The sequence below is a fragment of the Lissotriton vulgaris genome, chromosome 4_1 (assembly GCF_964263255.1).
Source record: "Lissotriton vulgaris chromosome 4_1, aLisVul1.2, whole genome shotgun sequence".
Classification (NCBI taxonomy): Eukaryota; Metazoa; Chordata; class Amphibia; order Caudata; family Salamandridae; genus Lissotriton; species Lissotriton vulgaris.
The window spans coordinates 1,769,355,910-1,769,378,876 of record NC_141691.1 but is presented as its reverse complement, the minus strand read 5'-3'; the positions used below and the strand labels follow the sequence as shown (position 1 = coordinate 1,769,378,876).

The 22,967-nt window shown below is 46.4% G+C and overlaps 1 protein-coding gene across 2 annotated transcripts in view; it reads right to left on the bottom strand.

The window, feature by feature from the left end:
• The window catches only part of CTHRC1 (collagen triple helix repeat containing 1), a 126,399-nt gene that overhangs the window by 45,209 nt on the left and 58,223 nt on the right, over nucleotides 1–22,967 (bottom strand). For both annotated transcript variants that reach the window (XM_086966096.1, XM_086966097.1), the window contains exon 2: nucleotides 14,992–15,213. In XM_086966096.1, coding sequence (XP_086822222.1) covers nucleotides 14,992–15,213 — 222 coding nt within the window. The remainder of the gene's footprint in view (nucleotides 1–14,991; nucleotides 15,214–22,967) is intronic.

Sequence of the window (22,967 nt, the reverse complement as noted above, 5' to 3'; positions counted from 1 at the left end):
AGCAGAAACTCTAGACCCTTAATGTCAGCTACAAGCTTCATTTCCCAGCCGGCCTTAAAGTAATTCTTCAATCCCCTGCTTTCTTTTTTAACACCCCGGATCAGGCCTGGGAATGGGCCATGGAGGAACAACCATTGCCTTGCACCGGGAAGAACGGCGAGACGAGAGCTCGCAGGGTTCCCAAACACGGCTCTCTGCACTGCAGGCAGATCTGAAAAGCGACCGAGATCCCCGAGAATGAAGGCCCCTCGCCCGGAGTCTGTGGTGGCACGCAATCCGACCCTTGAAGCAAATCCGCAGCTCTATCACTTACTGAACGACATCCCGACCTCATCAGAATGACCCCCTTGGCGCAGGACTTCTTGCCTCTTGCACAAAGAACCTGAGATGGCACAGGGCCATGGTGGGCAAAAATTAGCAATGGTGTCAGAGACCTGACACATACTCCACTCTGGGAGAAAGGGGAACAACTCAACTTGGGGACCCTCTGTCAACACACTGCATGTGCAGTCACCGCGCACACCATTGCAACTGCCGCCCCTTAGTGTCTTAATCTTATATGCCTGTCAGCCATAGTATCCGCCCCAGAGGTGTGAACACTGCCATCGGACTACCCCCCGAGTTACCTTTCTAGCACTTTCATTCATTCACTATGTTTTCTTTATCGAGGGTGACAGATGCTTCGAGGGAAGTATGGGTTGGGAGAGTTTGGGGGGTGGCTTCTGTTGGTTTTGAAAGGAATGTTGGTTTATATTAATTACGAATTTTCCTTGCAGGTTTCTGCTCAGTGAACCGTTTAACGTGATGCTATTGCCTTCCAGACCCACAACTTGGAGTCCTGGTCGAGGGCAACTCTTGCCCAAGGCAGTCAGCCCGCTTCACTATTATCACACCACCTTCCCGCATGATCACAATACTATTGAGGAACACTAACAGTCATCGGGACCGTATCAAAAGATCGACTATTACGCTGCATTAAAAGATATAAGCCGAATGTACTGTTATAGCAAGAAACTCATCTGCTGGGAACCAAATGCCCCCTCTTTGCTCAATTTGGGTATGACCGGATATTCCATTCGGGTTTTTCTGGGGGCTCTAGAGGAGAGGCCCTTCTTCTCCATAAGCCCCTTCCAGTGGCCGTTACTAAAGTACACAAGGACCCCGGTGGAGGTACGTTGGCATTGAGGGCCCCATGGCCTCTAGGCAATACAGCTTCGTCTCATGTTATGCTCTTCCGAAGCTGTTGCAACCTACCCTCCAGGCGCTGTGAGCCCCGTTGGTGTCACTGCCCCCAGGACTGGTGGCAGGAGACATTTTAATGTTCCTGGCCCCGGATGGAATACCTCCACCTCCTGCTCGGCGTGTCTCACCACCTGGGCTGATTACCTTGAACTATGTGACACGCGGCGCTCCTGGCATCCCTCAACACAGGCATACACACATCGATGGGCAGCCTGAAACACAGAAGCCTGAATTGACTTGATGTGGCTTTCCGCAACAGATCTCCTTGGTCCGTATCCTCCTGCATGCTATCTCTGACCATGTCACTCTCCTGATGGAATAGGTTGCCGATCCTCAGACATTCCAAATAATCTAGAGTTTCAGTGCATGGCACTCGAAGGCCCCTGAATGTATCTCCTTCCTGGAGGAAGACAAGCTCCAAGTCTATTTCCAAACTAACGACGGCTCTGTGTCGTCTAAGGCGACAGGAGTCCTCGCCTCATGAGTGGATGACCAACCTGGAAAGTAAGATGCTCAATCAGGAATGTTGGGCTTGCCATTCTGAATCTGAGGATGCACAGCATCTGCTGGAACTCACTCGAACCGAAATGAGGCAAGTCTCCTGCGAGGAGGCGAAACAGTGCTGTAGGACCTCAACTCAAAGAGTCTATGAATTGGGAGACACATTTGGCAAATTACTGTAGTGGCTGTAAACCTGAGGTATCTCCACCATGGAGGACCCTGCAATTAGAGAACTGACGGGTGACCTCCGGGAGGAGTTGCCAGTGATCGCCCAGGTCTTTACAACATTTTTACCAGATTCTTTATGCACAGTGCCTCCCTTGGAGAAGGAAAACCCTATGCTCCATGACATTACATTGTCGTCAATTTCACAACCCTTAGTTCAGGACCTGGATCGGCCTCTGATGGAGGAAGAGGTGGACGTAGCAATCTCTGAACTCCAGTCGGGGAAAACCTCTAGATCCGATGGGTAGCCCATCAAATATTACAAGAGATTCCACTTCCTTATAAAGCCCCATTTGCCGAATGTCTATACAAAAGAGATACAGTGGTGATCATTTCCCACCGACCTTGACTGTGCCACCATTGTAATCATCCCCAAGAGGGCATGCCTCCAGACCAATGCGCTTCATATCGTTTGATCTCACTCATCAACATGGATATTAAGATTCTCGCCAAAATGTTGGTGACCCGACTGACCCCTACCTTAACTCATCTTATTCACCCGAACCAATGAGGGTTCATGCCGGTTAAGACCACAAGTCACTGCAATCGATTGCTGCAGGTGGCCCTATCCCAGGCAATCTAGCCCTACTCCTTGTGTTCTTTCGCAAACCCTTCAACACAATCTCATGGGAGTTCCTGGAGGCGGTCCTGCTGCGGGCAGGCATGGGAACAAAATTCAGAGAATGGTCCACCTCCTTTATCATAACCTAATGACTCAGGTTCTGGTGAACAACATTTTATCCACTGTCTTGCCCATTCAACAGGGGACGCTTCAGGGGTGCCCACTCTCCTCACTGTTATTTGTTCTAGCAATTGAGCCACTGGCATGCCTTAAACAGTGCGATGTGCGGGTACAGGAGTGGAGATGGGGGACTGGGTTTGAAGATCAAGTGGTACTTTATGTCGACAACATTCTACTGTTCTTTAGAGCCCCTGCGGCTTCTGGCACATAATGCCTAGAGATTGTTTGCCTTTATGGGGAAGCCTCCGGTCTACATATTAATGCAAGCAAATCCGTCGTGGTGGAGGTGAGGGGAGATGCAAAGAGTCGCTGCTGGTGCCCGGACTTTCCCCTGCAACATAATGCATTTAAATATTTGAGAATACATGTATCACACCTCGCAGATCTGGCCTGGAAACTCAACCTCCAGGGCCTGGCCTCAGCCTTTGAGAGGGATCTACACTGCTGGAAGAAATTGCTGCTTAATCCTACAGAGTGCAATGCGGTCTTCATAATGATGTGTCTCCCAACTACTTGTATGTATTAACGAACTCCCAGTACCCTACACCCCGACATTGGAACTGATCCCTGACCTCCAAACTAACCTCCTTTATCTGGGCTGGGGCCACCACATAGTGGCTTTTGCCTCGGCGCGGAAGTTACCCTTCAACGGGGGCTGGGAGTGTTGGATATTTATGCTTACTATGTCGCTGCATATCTGGTACCCATTAACAAGTGGTTTACAGGCGTATGAGATGCCCCCACTTAACTATGAGAACTTCATTTGGTGGGATTCGAGGTACTTCTTGGCCACCTGTATAGGAGCCCTGTACCTCGGGAGATGCCTTCATGCACCCGAGAGGTGCTAGACTGATGGAGAGCGGCCTTACATCTGATTCAGTGGGACCACAGGCTAACAGGGCTTACACCCTTATGGCAGGGCATGTGGCGTCAGCGCCTTTCTGCCCTAGTGGGGTTCCACCAGTGGGACAGTATAGGCAACACATGCCTGGTAGATCTCTTTAAAGGCAATGTTCTCAAGTCCTTCCAGGAACCAAAAGAAAATTATTCCCTAGCAAATACGCAATTTTTCAAATTTCTTCAAGTGCGGCATGCTCTAGGGACACACTTCACTCCTAACATCCAACTTCCAGAACATAGCCCCCTCGAGGAAAACATATTAATGGGGCAGTTGGCAAAATGAGTAATAACCCAGAAATATAGCTCTATGATTATTCATGCTTCAGATGGCTTTGACTCCCGTTGGCAGAGATGGACTGAATGGGTGGGCGACTTAAATGATACAGACTGGAGAGACCCTCACTTGCACTCTTTACCGCACACAGAAGCGTCTTGTGGTTGCTTGCATTGATTGCTAAACGTTGAAGGAGGTGAGACATGCAAGCTTTCAGCTGTGCGCTGCCTTCAATCTTCAATCTCATCTCTGTGGCTTAAAAATATTCTCCATAATTTTTTGTGTTTAGATTCAAACCGGATGGTGGATCTAAGCAATTAAGTAGGGAAATTTCGATATTTTAAAACAAGGCAAACAAATTGAGCAATTCCAGCTTCTCGACCTATTCTAATCGGGTTTCCACATTGGCCGACTTAAATAAAATAACTTCTTTCTGGTGGAAACTTCTTAAAATCTCATGAGGGACTTTTGGAAGATTCTGGGTGAACTCTGAATTCTTTAATATCTTCTCAGTAGGCATAACTAAACAGCTCTGGAACCGAAATGGCCATCACTCACATTGTGGACGACGCTCTAACTTTACTTGACCAAAATGAAACCTGCCTTTTAATTCTACTCGATCTTTCATCGGCATTTGACACTACCAAACATGACAATCTACTCTTTCTCTTGGAATGCAGAATGGGGCTCAGAGGCATGGTCCTTAAATGGTTTGCCTCTTTCCTCAACAACCGAACACAAAAGGTCAAATCCAACCAGTCTCTCTCCAACCCAAGTCCCTGCACACTGGGTGTTCCCCAAGGATCATCACTCTCCCCCACTCTCTTCAACCCTTTCCTGGAACCACTGACTGTAATTCTTAAAGCCTCCAATATCCAATATCACATGTATGCGGACGACACTCAGCTCTACGTGAAAATCTCCTCCCCCGAAGACATTGTATCTCTCAAATGAGCCCTTCTCAAAACTCTTAACTGGCTAACCTCCAACCATCTCAAATTAACCGCCCTCAAGACAGAATTCCTCCTCATTGCACCCGCTAGGCAAACCCCCAATGTGTTGAAATTTCCCTGTAACCTCACTGCCCTTAACTGCACACCTCACATCGTTGACTCCACTAAATCACTGGGAGTTGTGCTAGACAAAAACTTAAACATGCAAGATCACATGAGATCATCATCCAAAGGAGCAAACTTTCAACTCTGTATCCTAAGAAAACTCAAACCCTACCTTTCCCAAGATGACTTTAATCGGTGGTGCAAGAACTTGTAATTTCCAGACTAGAATACGGCAGTGCGACTCTTTGCGGTCTGCCTAACCTCAGTTTAGCACCGATCAGAGCACCTCTAAATGCTGCCACTAGACTCATCACGGGCTCTAAGAAGACCAATCACATTTCACCGGACCTGAAATTGCTCAATTGGCTTCCCTTTGAAGCTAGGATACAACTTAAGATCGCTTGTATGACCCATAGAGCACTACACTTCAACACCCCACTCTACCTGACAGACAAGCTGGAACTTTCGGGTAGCTCCAGGTCCAGAAGGAGCTCCGGCACACTGCTGCTCAAGCCCAAGAAATTTAATAAGCTTTAAACTTACAATCGTGCATTCTCTGGCATCGCCCCCGAGAATCTGGAATTCCCTTCCAGTGGAAACAAGACTGATTTCCTGTACTCTTGCCTTCAAAAGGGAAGTCAAAACTCTACTACTGAACAAACTCTTCTAATGAACAATGCGCTGAACTTGATGCTGTGCTCCTATTGCCTCGAAGTGATAGTTTTTTGTCTGGTTTGCTCTTGATGTATATTGCCCTACATGTCGCTCTCACCCTTCCTGCTTCCTTTGCCCACCCCAATTTCTGCTTGCCCCTGTTGTATATTGCCCCACTGTTTCCATGATTTCTACTGATTTTCCTTTGTCTACCTAAAAGTATGTAAAGCGCTCTGATACCCTCCGGGGTCATGTCTGCGCTATACAAAACTTAAAAAAAAAAAATAAGGGTTACACTGCGATACTGGTAAGACACGCCCTCTAGTAGTGGCGTGCTTTTTTCAAGTGATTGGCCTGTTTTAAAAACCTTAACATTGTCTCACTATCCTTTATCTATAGATTCCAACCAGATGGTGGAATATACAAAACCCTAATTATTGATCGCATGGTTGAACCATTTTGAAGGAATGTCACATGCTTTTTAGAGCTGCGTGCTGCATGGGCTGATAATTTATAAATGTATAAAGGACTTTAATCTTCCCCCTACTATCCGTTTCTAGATTTCTCACTAGAACATTCATCTCCCTTGTAAAGGTAAGCCACAATGCTTCCAAGCAGCGTGTATTCCTTATTTAATCGTTTGAAGTTAAAGGTGTCTGAACTTCCCCACACACTTTTTCCTCATTTTAGATTCCAACCGGATGGTGGATTCTTTTACGGGTAAAGGAACTACTGTGTGGATATCCTTACCACACCTGTATGTGTATGTGGTTGGTTCACCACTGATTGTGGCCACACTTTAATGCAAGATTAATCACAAGGGAGAGCTAGGGTTTTTAGGGGCGCGTCCTGTCCCCAAATGTAATCTATAGAATCAATGTGGACTGGCCCACTGTGTTTGGTCACTTGGTCACTTCTGGCTCATGGCCTGGTGGCTGGACACAATTAGTCTTGTTAGTAAACCCCTCACACACCAACCTGGTTGGTGTCATGCTTCATCATCGGGGTCCGACCAGGCAGCCGAGTGCCGCCTGGTTGTGCTTCAACGCCCGACTACAGCGGAGCAGGTGTCCTGCAACAGTGTGATGTGGATGAAGGTGAATGTTAAAATATACCTCTGGGAATCCTTACCTACAAGTTTATCTTGGCGGCCCAGGGTATTTTAATTAAAATATGTGATGCAACTGTTAATAGCCAAGTTTTTGCTATAAGTTGTCTATATGTTGGCGGTCTACATGTTTCAGTCCCAATAGGGATTGTGCGGGACTTCGTCAGGACCAGAAGGTGAAGTGAGTGGCAAAAGGGGTGCCACGGGTGGTAGTCTCCTACACACGCGCTAAGGTGTGTGGAAAAGTGAAGGTAAAAAATATATATGTCTGTATACTTACAGACACTCACTGGTTTGCGAGAAAAAATCTTCGCTATAATATTCAGTTCCAGAGAATCGGGGCGTGGGGGAGAGGAGCTCTCGTTATCAATTTGATTAATGAGAGTCCTCCGCCGGAACCTAGATCGGGTCCCTCGGCGTCCCGGCTGATTTTTTACCTTCACTTGAAGCACAACCAGGCGGCACTCGGCTGCCTCGTTGGACCCCGATGATGAAGCATGACACCAACCAGGTTGGTGTGTGAGGGGTTTACTAACAAGACTAATTGTGTCCAGCCACCAGGCCATGAGCCAGAAGTGACCAAGTGACCAAACACAGCGGGCCAGTCTACACACTTTAATGCAACCTTTTTAGACACAAACACACCTTACTCACTTTTATTAATTGTTTTGCCCCATATTGTTTTTTTACTTCCATTTTACAGTCCTGAGGAAGACACACCGTAACACTGGTCCAATGGCACATACCTCTGGGTCGGAACGTCGACGCTCTATATCAAGTTCATGTCCAACAGCTTCCTCACCCCAAAGCCAGAAATAGGAACTGTATTAGGGTGGTTGTGAAAACATGGGACATAAATTGAGACAGGACAGACGCATATTTATTTACAAGAAACATGTTTGTTACTTGTTTTTGTTGTATATATTTTACTCACGACATCACTTTGTCACACTTTCTCACATACTCACGAAAGTCACATTTTGTTCATCTATTGATAAAAAAGTCTATGTGACAGCCATAGATATAAAAAATTATTATATACTACATTTGAATTGCGGAATAAATATCCTTGGTGTGTTTCAGACTGTGTATTAATTATGTAAGACTAAGCAATTGATTTATCCGACAGAACCAACTGTAGATTATATGACAGACTGGAGAGATGCATGCCTGGCCCCAAGGAACTGGCAAAATCTATGCTGTTGTAGAAGATCTAGGTAAACTACCTCCTCTTGGCCTATTTGTCCCCATCTTGTATACAAACAAAAACAATGGTTCTGTTGGGTGTACCAACCATTTCTTATGTAAACAATTAATAATCCTCAAACATTCATATCTATACTGTTATGACATATGGAACAATAAAAGCAACAATAGCAACGCAAATTGATGAGTAGTATGTTTTTATTTATAAATTGATTCATTTAGATATACTCATACATTTGTAAACAAGGCTGTCAACACTAGGTGAAGCCTAGGGTGATGTGTGATCATGTGACATTTGTGCCCAGTGGTAGAATACAGTGCGTTTTATATACAAGGTGATTAAAATATGTACAGGGGAAAAGGGAGGCCAGAATCTTATGTAGGACACAATGACTCTGTTCGGCGTGGGTGATCCAATGGGGAACTCAAAGCTACAATGAGAATCCAGGCAGGAATCCTGTTTCTTCGCTGCCGTCTGTCAGCAAGCCTTCGTGATTCCATTGCTTCTGACTCATAGATCCAACACACCGGCGAATTCTGACTGGATCACCCACGCTGAATGAGACTGATCGAGTGCAGTCTCAAACCATCTTCCCATACATGGTAGAATCATCACGCTGGCAGTAATTTGGCCCTGATCTATTACCCCCGGGATCTAACTACTGGACTTCCCAGATGTCTAATTAACCAGGATCCACTCTGGTTTCTTGTGGGCTGTTATCTTAAACTCCCCCTTACTTTCCTGATGAAGACCCGCCTTGACTACTTAGTTGAACCTAGATTGGGTTGAAACGTTGACAATCTAATATGGTCCAGATTGACCAAGACTCTGCGTGCAATAGACCAATTAATTTGTATAAGTAACAGAGTCATTTTGTCCTACATAAGATTCTGGCCTCCCTTTTCCCCTGTGCATATTTTAATCACCTTGTATATAATACGCACTGTATACTACCACTGGGCACAAATGTCACTTGATCACACGTCACCCTAAGCTTCACTTAGTGTTGACAGCCTTGTTTACGAATGTATGACTATATCTAGATGAATCAATTTGTATATAAAAAACATAATACTCATCAATTTGCGTTGCTATTGTTGCTTTTTGTGTTCCATATGTCATAACAGTATATATATGAATGCTTGAGGATTATTAATTGTTAACGTAAGAAATAGTTGGTACACCAGACAGAACCATTGTTTTTGTTTATATCCATACCCAGGTTCTGAGGGACACAGGGTCACCCCATTATTGTTTAACTTTAACCCCATCTTGTATACAGCAGACGTTCCCCGATGCTCGTCCTGTCTATGCACGCTGGAGATGACCCACTGCTGACTTTTTCAATATAGCATGGAGCTGCCCCAACTTGAGACCCTTCTGGACTGGGGTGGAGAGGGAGGTCTCCGATATCTTGGGACACCCTATAGAGCGTACCCCCAAGATAACCTTGTTGGGACTGGTAGAGGAACTGGGTTGTCTCTGCACTGAGCAACTCTTCTTGGGTATGGAAACAAGACATATTCCGTCTCTGGAAGCAGCCGATTCCTCTCTTGTTATCGACATCGTGCGCTGGAGTTGACTAGAATGCACAGCAAGAAAAGCACATAAATGAAGGCTTTGGGTGTCTTCTCAAACATGAGAAGGTGTGGGGGAAGTGATGGGCTTATCACAGTCTCTCCTTATAAAAGGGGGGATTTCTATGTGGATGATCATACATGTTGTGGATCTGAACAGCCATATTTTCTCTCCTCTTTCCTTTGTAATACTTATAATGTATGGATGATGCTCGCTGTACTTCTAATTGAAATATAGTTGGTTATTAAAAAATTACAATTAAGTCTCAAAATAAAAAATAAAAGTTTTTTTCTGGAGCGTTGGTGTAGGCTATGTGGTGAATTTTATTTGGTCCTGCTCAACTATCGTTAAGTGTGGGCAGTCAATGGAAGATGAAGACCATAACAACTATAAAACTGAACTGAAGTAGAAACCCCAAGAAACAGAAGAGAAGCAAGTGAAAAAGCAGCACCATACCATAATACGGAAAAGTTCCCCCTCACAAAGTAAGCGAGCTCCAAATATTCTAAAAGGTATAGTTTTGATTTCGATTTTATTTGCATTAGCCATTACAAAGCTGAATTATTTTCCACTTTACTGAGCTCTTTCTCTGATCTCAAATCTGCTTCAAGACTGGTGCTGCTTCCGTTTGGGACAGAGCTAGAGGATCAGTGCCTCTAGTGGAAGAATTTAAATGTCTTTTTTTTTTTTACAAGAGCAGAGATAATGCTTTCATTGGTATGCCACTTAAAACTGCATTAGAGAAGAAAAGGAATGGATAGGTATTTGACCCGCTATATTTTCAAACACCGGTCTCATTTGGACAAGGGCCAGGCCAGAACCACAGTCAAACCTGGCTTGGATCCACCACCTAACTCTATTAGCAATTTACATGGGCAGATTCCAAAGCGATCAAACAAAAGGTAGAAATACTTTACCAGAGAACTATGTTTAAAGCAGACATTTAAGTATTTACAAACATTATAAGCGTGGCCTCAGCTTTGATAAAGTGGGCAAGAAGCCCATTAGAGATGAAGAAGTTATGAAGCTTGTTGCAACGGATGATCTGGACTTGCCCGCATCCAACACACTTATGGTGATAAAGATTGCTTGTGGAAATAAGTCCTACCAAAGGACTCCTTCAAGGCCCAAAAGAGCAGGAAACTTCTTCTGTGACCTCAGCACCTGGCTGACAAACTAGATAATATAATGGATGGGAGCTGTGGAATGATGTTAAATAATTCTAAACCCTGTGTTAATATAAGAGCCGCATGAACCAGGTACAGATAAATACATAGAATGAAATTGATCTTAAGTACCTAAAAAGCATTGGGTTTGAAGCGTGTGAAGCGGTCGCTCCTGCCTACCTCCCGACCTACAAGCGCTATTGTGGTATCGTAGCGCTGCCTATCCACTGCCATTAATCATTTTGATTCAGCGCCCAGTATCCAGCGTAGCGCTCCGCATTGCGTAGTTTATTGTGTGCATTGCGCTGCTTATTCTCGATTCCCACTGCTTTCAGGGCTTTATAATATTATTTATTGACCTGTGCATTGCGTAGTTTATTGTTGTTCATTGGTCCTGTGTGCATTGCGCTGCTTATTCTCGATTCCCATTGCTTTCAGGGCTTTATAATATGATTTACTGACCTGTGTTCATAGCGCTGCTGTTTGAGACCTCGCATTTGTTTTATTATATTTGCATCCGACCTGTGTGCACAGCGCTGCTGACTGTCACTTCGCATTGCCCTCGCATAGCGTCCTGTTGTTGTTGTTGAGCCCACCATTTTGTTGTGCCTGCAGCCCGTCCCTCCCCCTTCGCTACCGCCTCCCAGCTCCCCCTCCCACGCTCCGCCCCCCTCCACTTCTCCACTTATGTCAGTAGGACCTACGCGCAACGTTCACGCGCAGCGATCGCGCCCCATCCGCGCCGAAGGTGCGCCAAAGGTAAGCCCGTCTACGCCCGTCCGCGCCAAGCCCGCGCCCAGCGCCAGACCCCCTGGCCCTCGTACTACCCACCCCACCCGCATTACATACGCCGCCTCCACCCTCTTAGCCCTTAACCCCGGCCGACTCCCCAACTGCGCCCAAGCCGCTCCTAGACACACCCATGGACCCTTCACATGCAACTCCTGCAAGTATGACGGCACCAAGACCAACTCCCCATCCACTAACACCAAACAGAGACCTGACACCAACCACCTTAAATGCATCCTGCTCAACACCCGCTCAGTCCACAGACACACCATCGACCTCTGGAACCTACTAGACTCCATCTCTCCGGACGTCGCCTTCCTAACAGAAACATGGATGAACGCCTCCTCAGCCCCAGACATCACCATTGCCATCTCGGAAGGCTACAAGATCATCCGGAAAGACCGCGCCAAGCAAACAGGAGGAGGCATCGCCATCGTCCATAAGAACTCCAGCCGCATCTCAACCAGCTCAGACGTCAACCTCGCTAGCGCCGAGCACCTTCACTTCCAGATCCACACCGACCCCAAGACCACACTCAGAGGCACCCTCCTCTACAGGCCACCAGGACCCCGTGCACAATTCAGTGAAGACATCACTGACTTTATCACCCCACACGCCCTCCCCTCCGAGGACTACATTCTATTGGGAGACCTCAATTTTCACCTGGAAAAAAGCAACGACAGCAACACCACCGCCCTTCTGGACAATCTCGCCAACCTCGGCCTCAAACAACTTGTCAACTCCCCCACTCACTACGCAGGCCACACACTCGACCCTATCTTCACCTCCAGCAAACATATCTCCTTCAGTCACACCACAGCTCTCCATTGGACGGACCACAGCTGCGTTCACTTTATCTACAAAAAGACCACAACCTACAACCATCCTCTACCTACTCTGCGAAGAAACTGGAACAAAATCACCTTCGACCAGATCTCCTCATCGCTTCTTCAAAACCCCCCTGCCCATTCTTCGAACCCCAACCAAGCAGCCATTAACCTCACTCAATGGCTAACCAACAGCGCTGACAACCTAGCTCCCCTGAAAAAACGTCAAATCAAAATAGGCAGCAAAAACACCCCCTGGTTCAACGATGATCTTAAGAAATCAAAGAAACTCCTTCGCTCCCTTGAGAAGGCCTGGAAAAAAGACCCAAACACCAGCAACAGGGACGCCTTCAAAAACGCCACCCGCATACACCACCAACTGATCCGAACTGCCAAGAAAGCCGCTTTCAAAGACCGACTTGACAACAACGCCCACAACAGCAAGGAATTATTCAACATCGTCAAAGAGTTTACCAACCCCACTGCCAACTCCAACGACATCACCCCCTCTCAAGCCCTTTGCGACTCCCTAGCTTCGTTCTTCCACGACAAAATCGCAGACATCCACAACAGCTTTGACAACCAACCCGGAGGCCAACCCACCCAACCTTCTGCCGTACCGTCACCCCCCTTGAGCATCCTTAATGACTGGAACACAATCTCCACTGAGGACACCATCCGCCTGATGAACTCCATACACTCAGGATCCCCCACAGACCCATGCCCTCACCACATCTTCAACAAAGCAGACTCCATCATAGCACCACACCTCCGAGACGTCATCAACTGCTCCCTCAACTCCGCCACCTTCCCGGACAGCTGGAAACACGCCGAACTCAGCGCCCTTCTAAAAAAAACCACAGCTGACCCCACCGAACTCAAAAACTACCGCCCCATCTCGCTCCTTCGATTCCCGGCCAAGGTCATCGAGAAAGCTGTCAACAACCAGCTCGCCGCCTTCCTCGAAACCACCAAATCCCTCGACTCCTCTCAGTCCGGCTTCCGAGCCAAACACAGTACTGAGACCGCTCTCATCGCAGCAACAGACGACATACGAACTCTACTGGACAATGGAGACACAGTCGCCCTCATCCTCCTCGACCTCTCCGCAGCCTTCGACACAGTCTGTCATAGCACCCTGCTACAACGCCTCAGAAACATCGGAATCCAAGGAAAAGCACTGGAATGGATCACCTCGTTCCTTTCCGGAAGAACCCAGAGAGTCCGCCTCCCACCATTCAAATCTGAGGCCACTGAAGTCATTTGCGGCGTGCCACAGGGATCCTCACTCAGTCCCACCCTCTTCAACGTATACATGAGCCCCCTCACGGCCATCGCAGGCCAACATAACCTCAACATCATCTCCTACGCCGATGACACTCAACTGATCCTCTCACTCACCAAAGACCCTAACACCGCCAAAACCAACCTACATAATGGAATGAGAGAAGTAGCCAAGTGAATGAAGCAGAACCGTCTGAAACTGAATTCAGACAAAACAGAAGTCCTTATCTTAGGCACCTCCCCCTCCGCCTGGGATGACTCGTGGTGGCCAGAGTCCCTTGGAAAAGCACCCATCCCGACAGACCACGCACGGAACCTGGGCGTCATTCTGGACTCCTCACTCTCGATGACCAGACAAGTCAACACCGTTTCATCATCCTGCTTCAACATTCTTTGCATGCTCAAAAAAACATTTCGCTGGATCCCCACCGAAACTAGAAAAACGGTCACACACGCACTGGTGACAAGCCGCCTGGACTACGGAAACACCCTATATGCCGATACCACCGCAAAACTTCAGAAAAAACTCCAACGCATCCAGAACGCATCAGCCAGACTCATACTAGACATCCCGCGTAAAGACCACATTTCTGGTCACCTGAAAAACCTCCACTGGCTCCCCGTCAATAAGAGGATAACATTCCGCCTTCTAACCCACGCACACAAAGCACTTTACGAACTTGGACCCGAATGCCTCAACACACGACTTTCCTTCTACACCCCCTCCCGCCAGCTACGCTCCTCCCACCAAGCCCTTGCTGCTGTACCTCGCATCAACAAAACCACCATGGGAGGAAGATCCTTCTCCTACCTGGCGGCAAAAACCTGGAACTCACTTCCCATTCACCTTCGCCTCACTCAGAACCACCTAGCATTCAGAAAGCAACTTAAAACCTGGATATTCGACAAGTAATTCCCCACCCTTCTCCAAGCGCCTTGAGACCCTCTGGGTATGTAGCGCGCTATATAAATTAACTTAATTGAATTGAATCGAATTGACAACACGATTCCTGTCCTTCAGCATCAAATCTGAGGGTAGATTCAAGAACCGACCATGACTAAATATTGCAACTTGATCACTTATTTATTTTACACTCGACAGCTATGTGACTGTAAGTCTTTAAGCATATTAAATTGCTTCTTCAAGATTGGCCTTCAAATAACTACAGCATTAATAACTTATTTTACCACGCCTGCAGCATGGGACACATAATAGTATTCAATGCATTTCGGTCTCATTCGCTTAAATGTTTGGCCTTCTAGTAAATGCCTTCTGCAGGGTGCAAATATTGATGCTACCTTTTAAAGCGTTCTCTAGTTACTATTATTTTATTATTTCTAATTCATGTATTTCATTATTTTTTTGTTGCTAAAAAGACCGCCAGTAGTGCATTTTTTATCTGTATCAGTTTCAAAATTGACATTGCTCTACTCACTGCAATTTTCCCCAGGTCGATGCCGTAGTTGAGCGAGTTCCAGGCACACTGTTTGAAGTTGGGTGTCCAGGATTCAGTGATGCTCTCTCTTATGCATTCTCCCTTTTCCCCTCTGAGCCCATCATGGCCAGGAAGCCCAGGGGTACCGGGAATGCCATTAACTCCAGGAGTACCATCCCGTCCAGGCAGGCCGCCAGGCCCCTGCATACATAATCCATTGAACTGCAAAGAAAAGCGATTGGTTTAGTACTTGGAATGCTTGTTTGGTATTCCGGCGAGTAAACATGTTTCGAGGCGCTGCTTTACACGAGTGAACAAGCAGTCTTTGAGGAGACACAGAAATACACAACAGGGGCGGCTCTAGGCTCATGGCGACACTGGGTAGGGAGCATAGGTAGGGTGTCTGGAAGAGGGGGTAGGGGGGCCGGAGTGCGGAGACCAGTGAAGAGGGGGGGTCAGGGTGTTTGGAAGTGGAACAGAGCGGTAGGCCACCAAATCCCTGCCTGGGGCCGCCACGCAAATATGTATCCATCCTCAGAGGATTATTATATTAAGGATATATATCGGCGTGGCGCCCCATGGGGTTTGGTGGCCCTTTGCAGGTGCACAGCTTGCACATACCTAAGGCCGCCCCTGTACACAATGGCTGAGTGAAATATGAGCTGGTAACAATGGACTACGGAAGAGCCAGTGCGCGTCACATTGGACAAGTATGGCAGGTGTTATTTTTTCTGAATGTGGTGGTAAAAGTACCACAGAGTAATTTATTTTACATTCACAAACTATTGTATGGCCATTTTGACACAAAGTTCTGCAGATACGAATGTATGAATCACAAAGCATGCAATTACCACCCATGCCTTTACCAAGCATAGTAAGTGCAGGTAAGGTAAGTACCCCCATGTTTTTTTTCTTGCATTAATTTACCCCTCCAACCAGACATTATTGCATTCTAAGGGTAAGTGTCCTATCCCTTTATATGGCACACAGATCAGGTGCATCAGGTGCATCATCATATAACCTAATGAGAAGACAACTCTGAGAATGACGGATGACACCTAAACATGGCTGGACTGGCTGTAGCGTGCATCGGCATTGCCCAGGGAGGCTGGAAGGGCAAGGGCGGTTTTGCAACAGTGCTGCAATATCGGCCCGGAAAACAAAAGCAGCACTGCTGGAGGGTAGGTTTAGTTAAACAGCAGCAGTGCGTCACACTTGCACCCTTGCTCCCACCCCCTCGGGGGCAGGCCGATTAAATTGCCAGGGCTGATTTGTATTCTCGGGCCAGCCCTGCACCTAAACAGTTCCCACATTCGTCACCATGTAAATCCAGTTATAAAATCTATACATACAAACTTAAAAGGCAAGAAGTGGACTGTGTGGTGATTTTGAGGATCATGTTTATAGACAATGGCTGTCAACCCCTCCCTTCTGCTGCAAAGACAACAACAAAAAGGCAATATCCAGAGGAAAATAAAGGATATTTTGGTTCACACAATTACAGTCAGACAAGGAAGGAGGCATGTCCCTGACCAGCTGTTTTCTGAGAATGCATTCACACAATTTCAAAAGATAGAGAAGTGCTTCTTCACTTTCGACTTCTGGCGATTCCCAATGCATGACTACTAGAAGCCGGAGAACCTGGCCTAAGCAATTTTTACAATTTGAACCTCAAAACAATACACAAAAAATGCAGAAACAAGTATACATCAAACAAATACACACTTTATAAAATACTTTACTTAATCAACAAACAAAAAGTATCCATAAACCAATGTTTTCATTTTAACAGGAAGGTTGAAGATTTTCTAAATTGTGGTTTGATTTTTAAAAGACAAAGCAATATGCTAGACTCTACCACATTTTTTTTCTCCTTATGCATGCCTTTTTTGGTCATGCATAACAGTGCTTGAATGGAGGCCACTTACCTTTCATACTACTGTACTGCTCAAGCTAAGGATGCCAACTTAATTTTTAGCTTTCAATTCAAATTCCTACACACTTATAGAACATTGAAAGAGTCCATCTTTCCCATGTATGGGTCAGCAGACTCTAGGTTGAGAACCACTGGACTAAAGATTCCTCTCACTCCTATTTAACCGGACGAAAAGAGTCAAGCAGATGCTGTTGTACTCTGTTGTGAGCAATGCACATTCATTGCCGGAATGCAAGTAGCAATGGACGGTGTACACCTTCTTCCCGGAACTCAATGCAAATAACTTCAAATGAATGAATGAAAGCTTGGAACTTCTTGCATTGGTATTTCCGCTGTGCCACCTTGCTTCATCAAAATTCACGTTTGTCACCTCTTTCACTACTGTTGATAAAGAACTACATGTGTGACAGCTACATATGTTTTTATACTTTGTATAAAACAATAAGCTATCATTGAAGTTTGCATTGTACAAGTGATTTTTAGTATTATGATGTGGGGTGTTGATTCGGAACTCTTCAGATTCCAAGATTAATTATTTGAGTGTTAACGTTCTGTTTAACATGATCAATGAAGTAATCGTTTGACCCGACAGCATCCACTGTAGATGTTTTACTAATACCAAGGTGCGGATGGATACTGGGTTACCCCATTACCACTATTGGTCTACCAAGAGTTAAGCAGCACGAGCACAGTGGTCACAGCATACCATGTAGAGATCAGTAGTTGTGAACAGGACCTTTTGCCTCTGTCACTGGAGTAAGGCCTACACGCTCACTCGCCTTTTCACAAGTTCACCTGCAGTGTGCTTAACTCACCCTTGGCCTTCATCAGGTAGATGTCGTGTGCTGCTCAGTGCAGGATAAGTGAGTGCTGGATGTTTGTGTGCTTGGGAAGGGTACTGTAAAAGGGAAAGAGCAGTACTGTGCAGTATATGTTTAGTTAGTGTATGTATTGAGTGCATATATGCCTTCGAGGAATACATTACATGAGAGATGTAGTGGTGTGCACTTTGTGTGCAATGGAAATGTGCTGTGTGTGCTTGCGAAGGGTGAAATGTTGTCCAGCGCAGACATGGTGCGTGTGTGTGTTGGCAGTGTGTGTATGTTTGCACACCCTGGTACAATACAGAAAAGCTACATTACTGAACAGTGCGTGCAGACTTAATGTGTTCACTGAATGTATGTGTCTGTAGAGGCACAATGCATAGAGGTAAAAGTACTGAATAGTGTGTGCTGTGAAAGTACAAAAGGGTGCCTGCAATGGCACATCATATGGAGGACCCTGGGTTTCCATTTTGGTAAGCCCAGGTCTGCCTGGTGAAGACATGAGGAGTAGAGGAATCCCCCAGACAGATTTGTGTATTGCTGCATTCCTGTAAGCTGGGTCAGACAAACACTGGAGGAAGGGAGAGAGAGACTTGCCTTTTACACTTCAAGAAGGAGCTCTGTGATTCAGTGATAGATCATAAGGAAGGATATCAAAGAGGAGGGCTGGGAGCCTGGGATTAAACTTGTGATGCACACATCACTGTGGCAGACATCTAGGTGTGAACTCTAGTCACTCCCCTGAATTATGTTTGGGGTCAATCAGCTTCAGTCTTGCCTGCTGTGACAGCCATCCTTTCAAGGGGAAATAAGAAGTGTACACTTCAAAGGAAGCAGCACCCCAACATAAAATGCCAAAGACTTAGACTCTAAATCACATCTTGGTGTTTGTAAAAGGATTATAAGAAGGGAATGTTGAGACCCCAGAGATGATCATCGCTCAAGCTGCCAGACGGGCTGTGTGAGAAGGAGAAGATCTGCAAGACTTCTGCCTATGACCAGGACTGGGGGCCAAGGCCTTCTAGTCTCTATGCTGGGCGAGGGGACATCACCCAGTGAACCAAGACCACCTGCCTTGGAGCCTGGACCTCCAGCGCCTGGCTGCCTGCCAATACCAGTGTGCCCTCTGAGGAAGAGAAGAGCACTGGAGGAAACGCGGCTCAGTGGGAGCCCTACCAAGAGGACTCCCTCAACAAGGCATGAGGGGAACGGTTGTGCACGGATTGGTTTTTGCCCTACGCAGGAACTGCCTGGCAAAACCTACATTCCAGGAGAGGGCCGCCGTGATCGGAGATATGTAAGGAGCGCCATACAGGAAGTGCCAGGCCCCAACCGCCTCGTTGTGGTGACCCCTATGCTAGAGGAGGCCATTGTTGAACTTATTGAGCCTCGAGTGTTGAGACTTGTGTCTGCCTTTATCGGTGACCCCATATGCCAGGAGAGACAGCTGTAGTGAGGCTGATTACAGCAGAAGAGTCTGCACCAAGACTGAGAGTATTGCACCAACCCTGTATGCCAGGAGGGGCTGCCGTTACCAGTGTGGGCAAGGAATTGGGTCGTTGCCTGGACAGAAAGATTGCGACTGTAATCTGCGGGTCAAGCCCGTACACGGAGACCTACCCCTGTCTGACTCTTGAAGGATGTCAACTTTTCCCTGGACATGGCCACCATGTGAATGGGGAATAACCCTGACCACGTTAAAAGAAAGAGGGTGGGAGCTGGATTTGCCTGACAACTACTAGAGCCCCGAACTCGAGGGTATAGTGCTATTGCTGATGAATGTCGATATTCCTTTGAATGTGTAGAGTTCGAAATAAAATACCTCTTTTTCTTACAAAAGTAAGTTTTGGACTGGATATTGATTTATTGTTCGTACTAGGGGCACTTTGAGTTATGAGTCATGTTCACTTACCTGTATTCACGCTCCCCGCCCTTCCCCTGAGGGAGTCTTTGACTGCTCGTCCACAGCTACCACTGAGAGTCATATGCAGAAGGGGTACTGGGCCCAGGATCCATAGTAGGTGGGGTCCTGGGACATCAGGAGTTAAAGGCCTCAATCACCACGGTTGGGTCCAAGAGCCCCTGCATGCTCGGTGGCCCTCTGCAAAGAGTTCTGACACCAACACTTTTCCATCTAAGTACTGTATACAGGGCAACAAGCTACCCGCATACTAAAGCACTTTGGTGCCTTGTTCGCAGTATGAAGCACTATACAAATGCATCTACCATGCAAAACAACAGTCATTGCAGTGGTGCTGGAACAATTTTCAGAGTGCGGGTGCTGCCATCAATGTTACATCACTGAAGTCGTAGTATCACACGAAGGAAGCGAGCCGCGCAATTCAGCAGGAGAGTGGTAAGGGTGTGGCATGTAGCAGGTGGTGCATTTTGGAGCACACTGTTACAAGTATATTACTAAAGCATGGTGTGGTAGCACACTATTTATTTATTTATTTATTTATTTATTTATTTATTGGTACTTGTAAAGCGCAGCATATACCCTGAGGTGTCTTGGCGCTGAATAACTTGCCGGCTGGGTGAAACTGCCTTGCTCTAATGAAAATTCTATACCTGGAGTCAATTAGAAGTTTATTTATTAAACAGCCAAGTTTTTAATTTCTTGCGGAATTGGAGTAGCGTGGGACAGGCCCTAATGTCTTGGGGTAGGGTATTCCAAAGTTTGGAAGCCGCCACTACAAACCGTCGGTCTCCCCACATCACAGTTTTGGTTCTAGGTACCATAAGTTGGTTACTGTTAGTAGAGCGCAGTTGGCGTGTGGGTTGGTATGGTCGTAGATGGTCTTTAAGGAACTGTGGACCCTGTTTGTTTAGGACTTTATATACAATACACTGGGATTTGAATCTGGCTCTGTTCTGAATCGTCAACCAGTGTAGTTTGGGAATGGCATTTGATAAAGGAGCAAATTTTGGAATTCCCAGAATGAGACGTGCTGCTGCATTCTGTATAGTCTGCAGTTTTTTTAGGACTCTTGCTTGGGCATTGATAAAGAGCCCATTGCAATAGTCTAAGGATGTCAAGACTAATGAGCTGACCAGAGTTTTAATGGCGGTGGTTGGAAGATAGGGACTTATCTTTCGGATCATGCGCAGTTTATGGTGGGCAATTGATGCCACTTTGCTGGCATGGTCCATAAAATTAAGATGATTGTCGAAAATTATTCCTAAATTCCTTACTTTGGTCACTGGATTAGGGGGGGCGCCAAAAGTTTGTGGCCACCACGAGTTAGGCCATTCTGGTGAGAGTTGCCCAAAAATCATAACTTCGGTTTTTTCTGAGTTTAGTTTTAGGCAATTTGCTGTCATCCAATCCCCCAGTTCTGTCAGTCCTCTCTGGAATGTTTTAGCTACTTCCTCACCATCACCCCTTATAGCCAACACCAGTTGTGTGTCATCCGCGTAGGAGGTAAGGCTCATCCCGTGTGCCTTGATGACATTGGCCAGGTCCGACACATATATGTTAAAGAGTGTCGGACTCAGGGATGAGCCTTGAGGAACCCCACACGGTTGTGACAATTTGGCAGATTGATAAGGGCCCAAAGAGACAGCCTGCGTTCTCTCCGAGAGAAAGGAGGCGAGGAGATCTCTTGCCGTGGAGGAGATGCCTGTTTTTCCGACACGGCCGACCAGAGTACCATGGTCGACCGTGTCGAAAGCTGCTGAGAGATCCAGCAGTACCAGCACCGCTGTGCCGCCTTGGTCTCTTATTGTTCGGATGTCTTCGGTTGCTTTGATAAGGGCAGTTTCAGTCCCATGGTATTTCCTAAATCCGTACTGAGTATCGTCTAGCTTCTTGTGGGTTTCTATATACTCAGTTAATTGTTGGTTCATGGCCTTTTCCACCACTTTGGCCATGAACGGAAGACTAGCAATGGGTCGGTAATTTTTTAGTTCTGACTTATCAGCTCCTGGTTTTTTCAGCAGAGGTTTGAGCAGTGTCGTTTTTAGACTAATGGGGTATATCCCAGAGAGCAGAATGGAGTTACAAACTTGAGTCAAGACTGGTATAATCGACTCCATCACCGGTAAGAGTGCCGATAATGGGCATGGATCTAGCTTGGATCCAGCTTTGATTGTCGCTACGATTTGTAGTACTTGATCTTCTGTCAGTGGTTGAAACTCAGTAAAAGATGGAGTCCCTGTGGGTGATAAGTTTTCCTGACTAGTATTGGTTTCGTTCGAATGCGTGATTTTTGCCAGAAATGGTTGATAAATATCATCCACCTATCCACTATCCTTTACAGAGAGTACATTTTCCGTTAAAATGGCCACAAAGTTTTCACCAGCATGAAGTTTTACTACTGAAACTATAACACACAGCCCAGAGGCGCAACTAGAGCCAAATTTCGGGAAGGGCTCCCAAAAATTTCGTGGGGGGCTGACTCTTCCTGTAATATGCAGAGTGGAGATGCAGGGGCTCTAAGAAGGGGTGAGAAGTAACAAACCCTCATTAACACGTAAATGGTCTTGTAAAGACCTGTGAAGTACTCGTGCGGCTGTGTGTGTGTGTGCCCAGGAAGCTGTCTCGGCCGGGGCTGCCACACACGATGGGGGGTGGGAGGGGGGGGGGGTGTGCTGAAGCCCTTTGAGCCCAGTGGGCATTGCGTGCCTGACACAACCGATAATCGGGTTTCAGCAAGTAAAGCTTCTTGGTTTGTTTTGATCCTAAGAAAATCTTTGTACCCATCACTCTTCAGAATTACAAAAATATTAACTCCATTTCTGTTTTCTAACTGATGATTTATTTTGAAATATTTGCACAGTTCATTTACAGGTATTTAAATGTTGTTGTGTGACATCCCTCCACCTTAACCTGTTCATGTATCCAGGACTGTTAGATAGATCACTTCACAAAATGCGCCAACTTTGCAAATAAAGAAAAGTAAATACCAATCACTGTGTTAAAAGAATAAGCAGTATTTTGCCAGACATATAGCCTGCAATTGACCTCTGAACGCGCACAAATGTGTCAAGATAAAACCAAAATGCAAAGGCGTCTTTATTGCTCGTTCACCTTCTGAGCTCCAGCATAATTATTCTGAGGGTGCTGCAGCAACCCCCACACCATCACTCTTACTTCCAGTGCCCAGGAGTCTTTCACACCTGCTTCAGAATGCGGATGTGAACCAAGGCTCAAGAATGGGGTGAGAGCGTCCGGGTGAAGGGGCAGGGGAGATATAAAAGAGAAGAATCTGAAG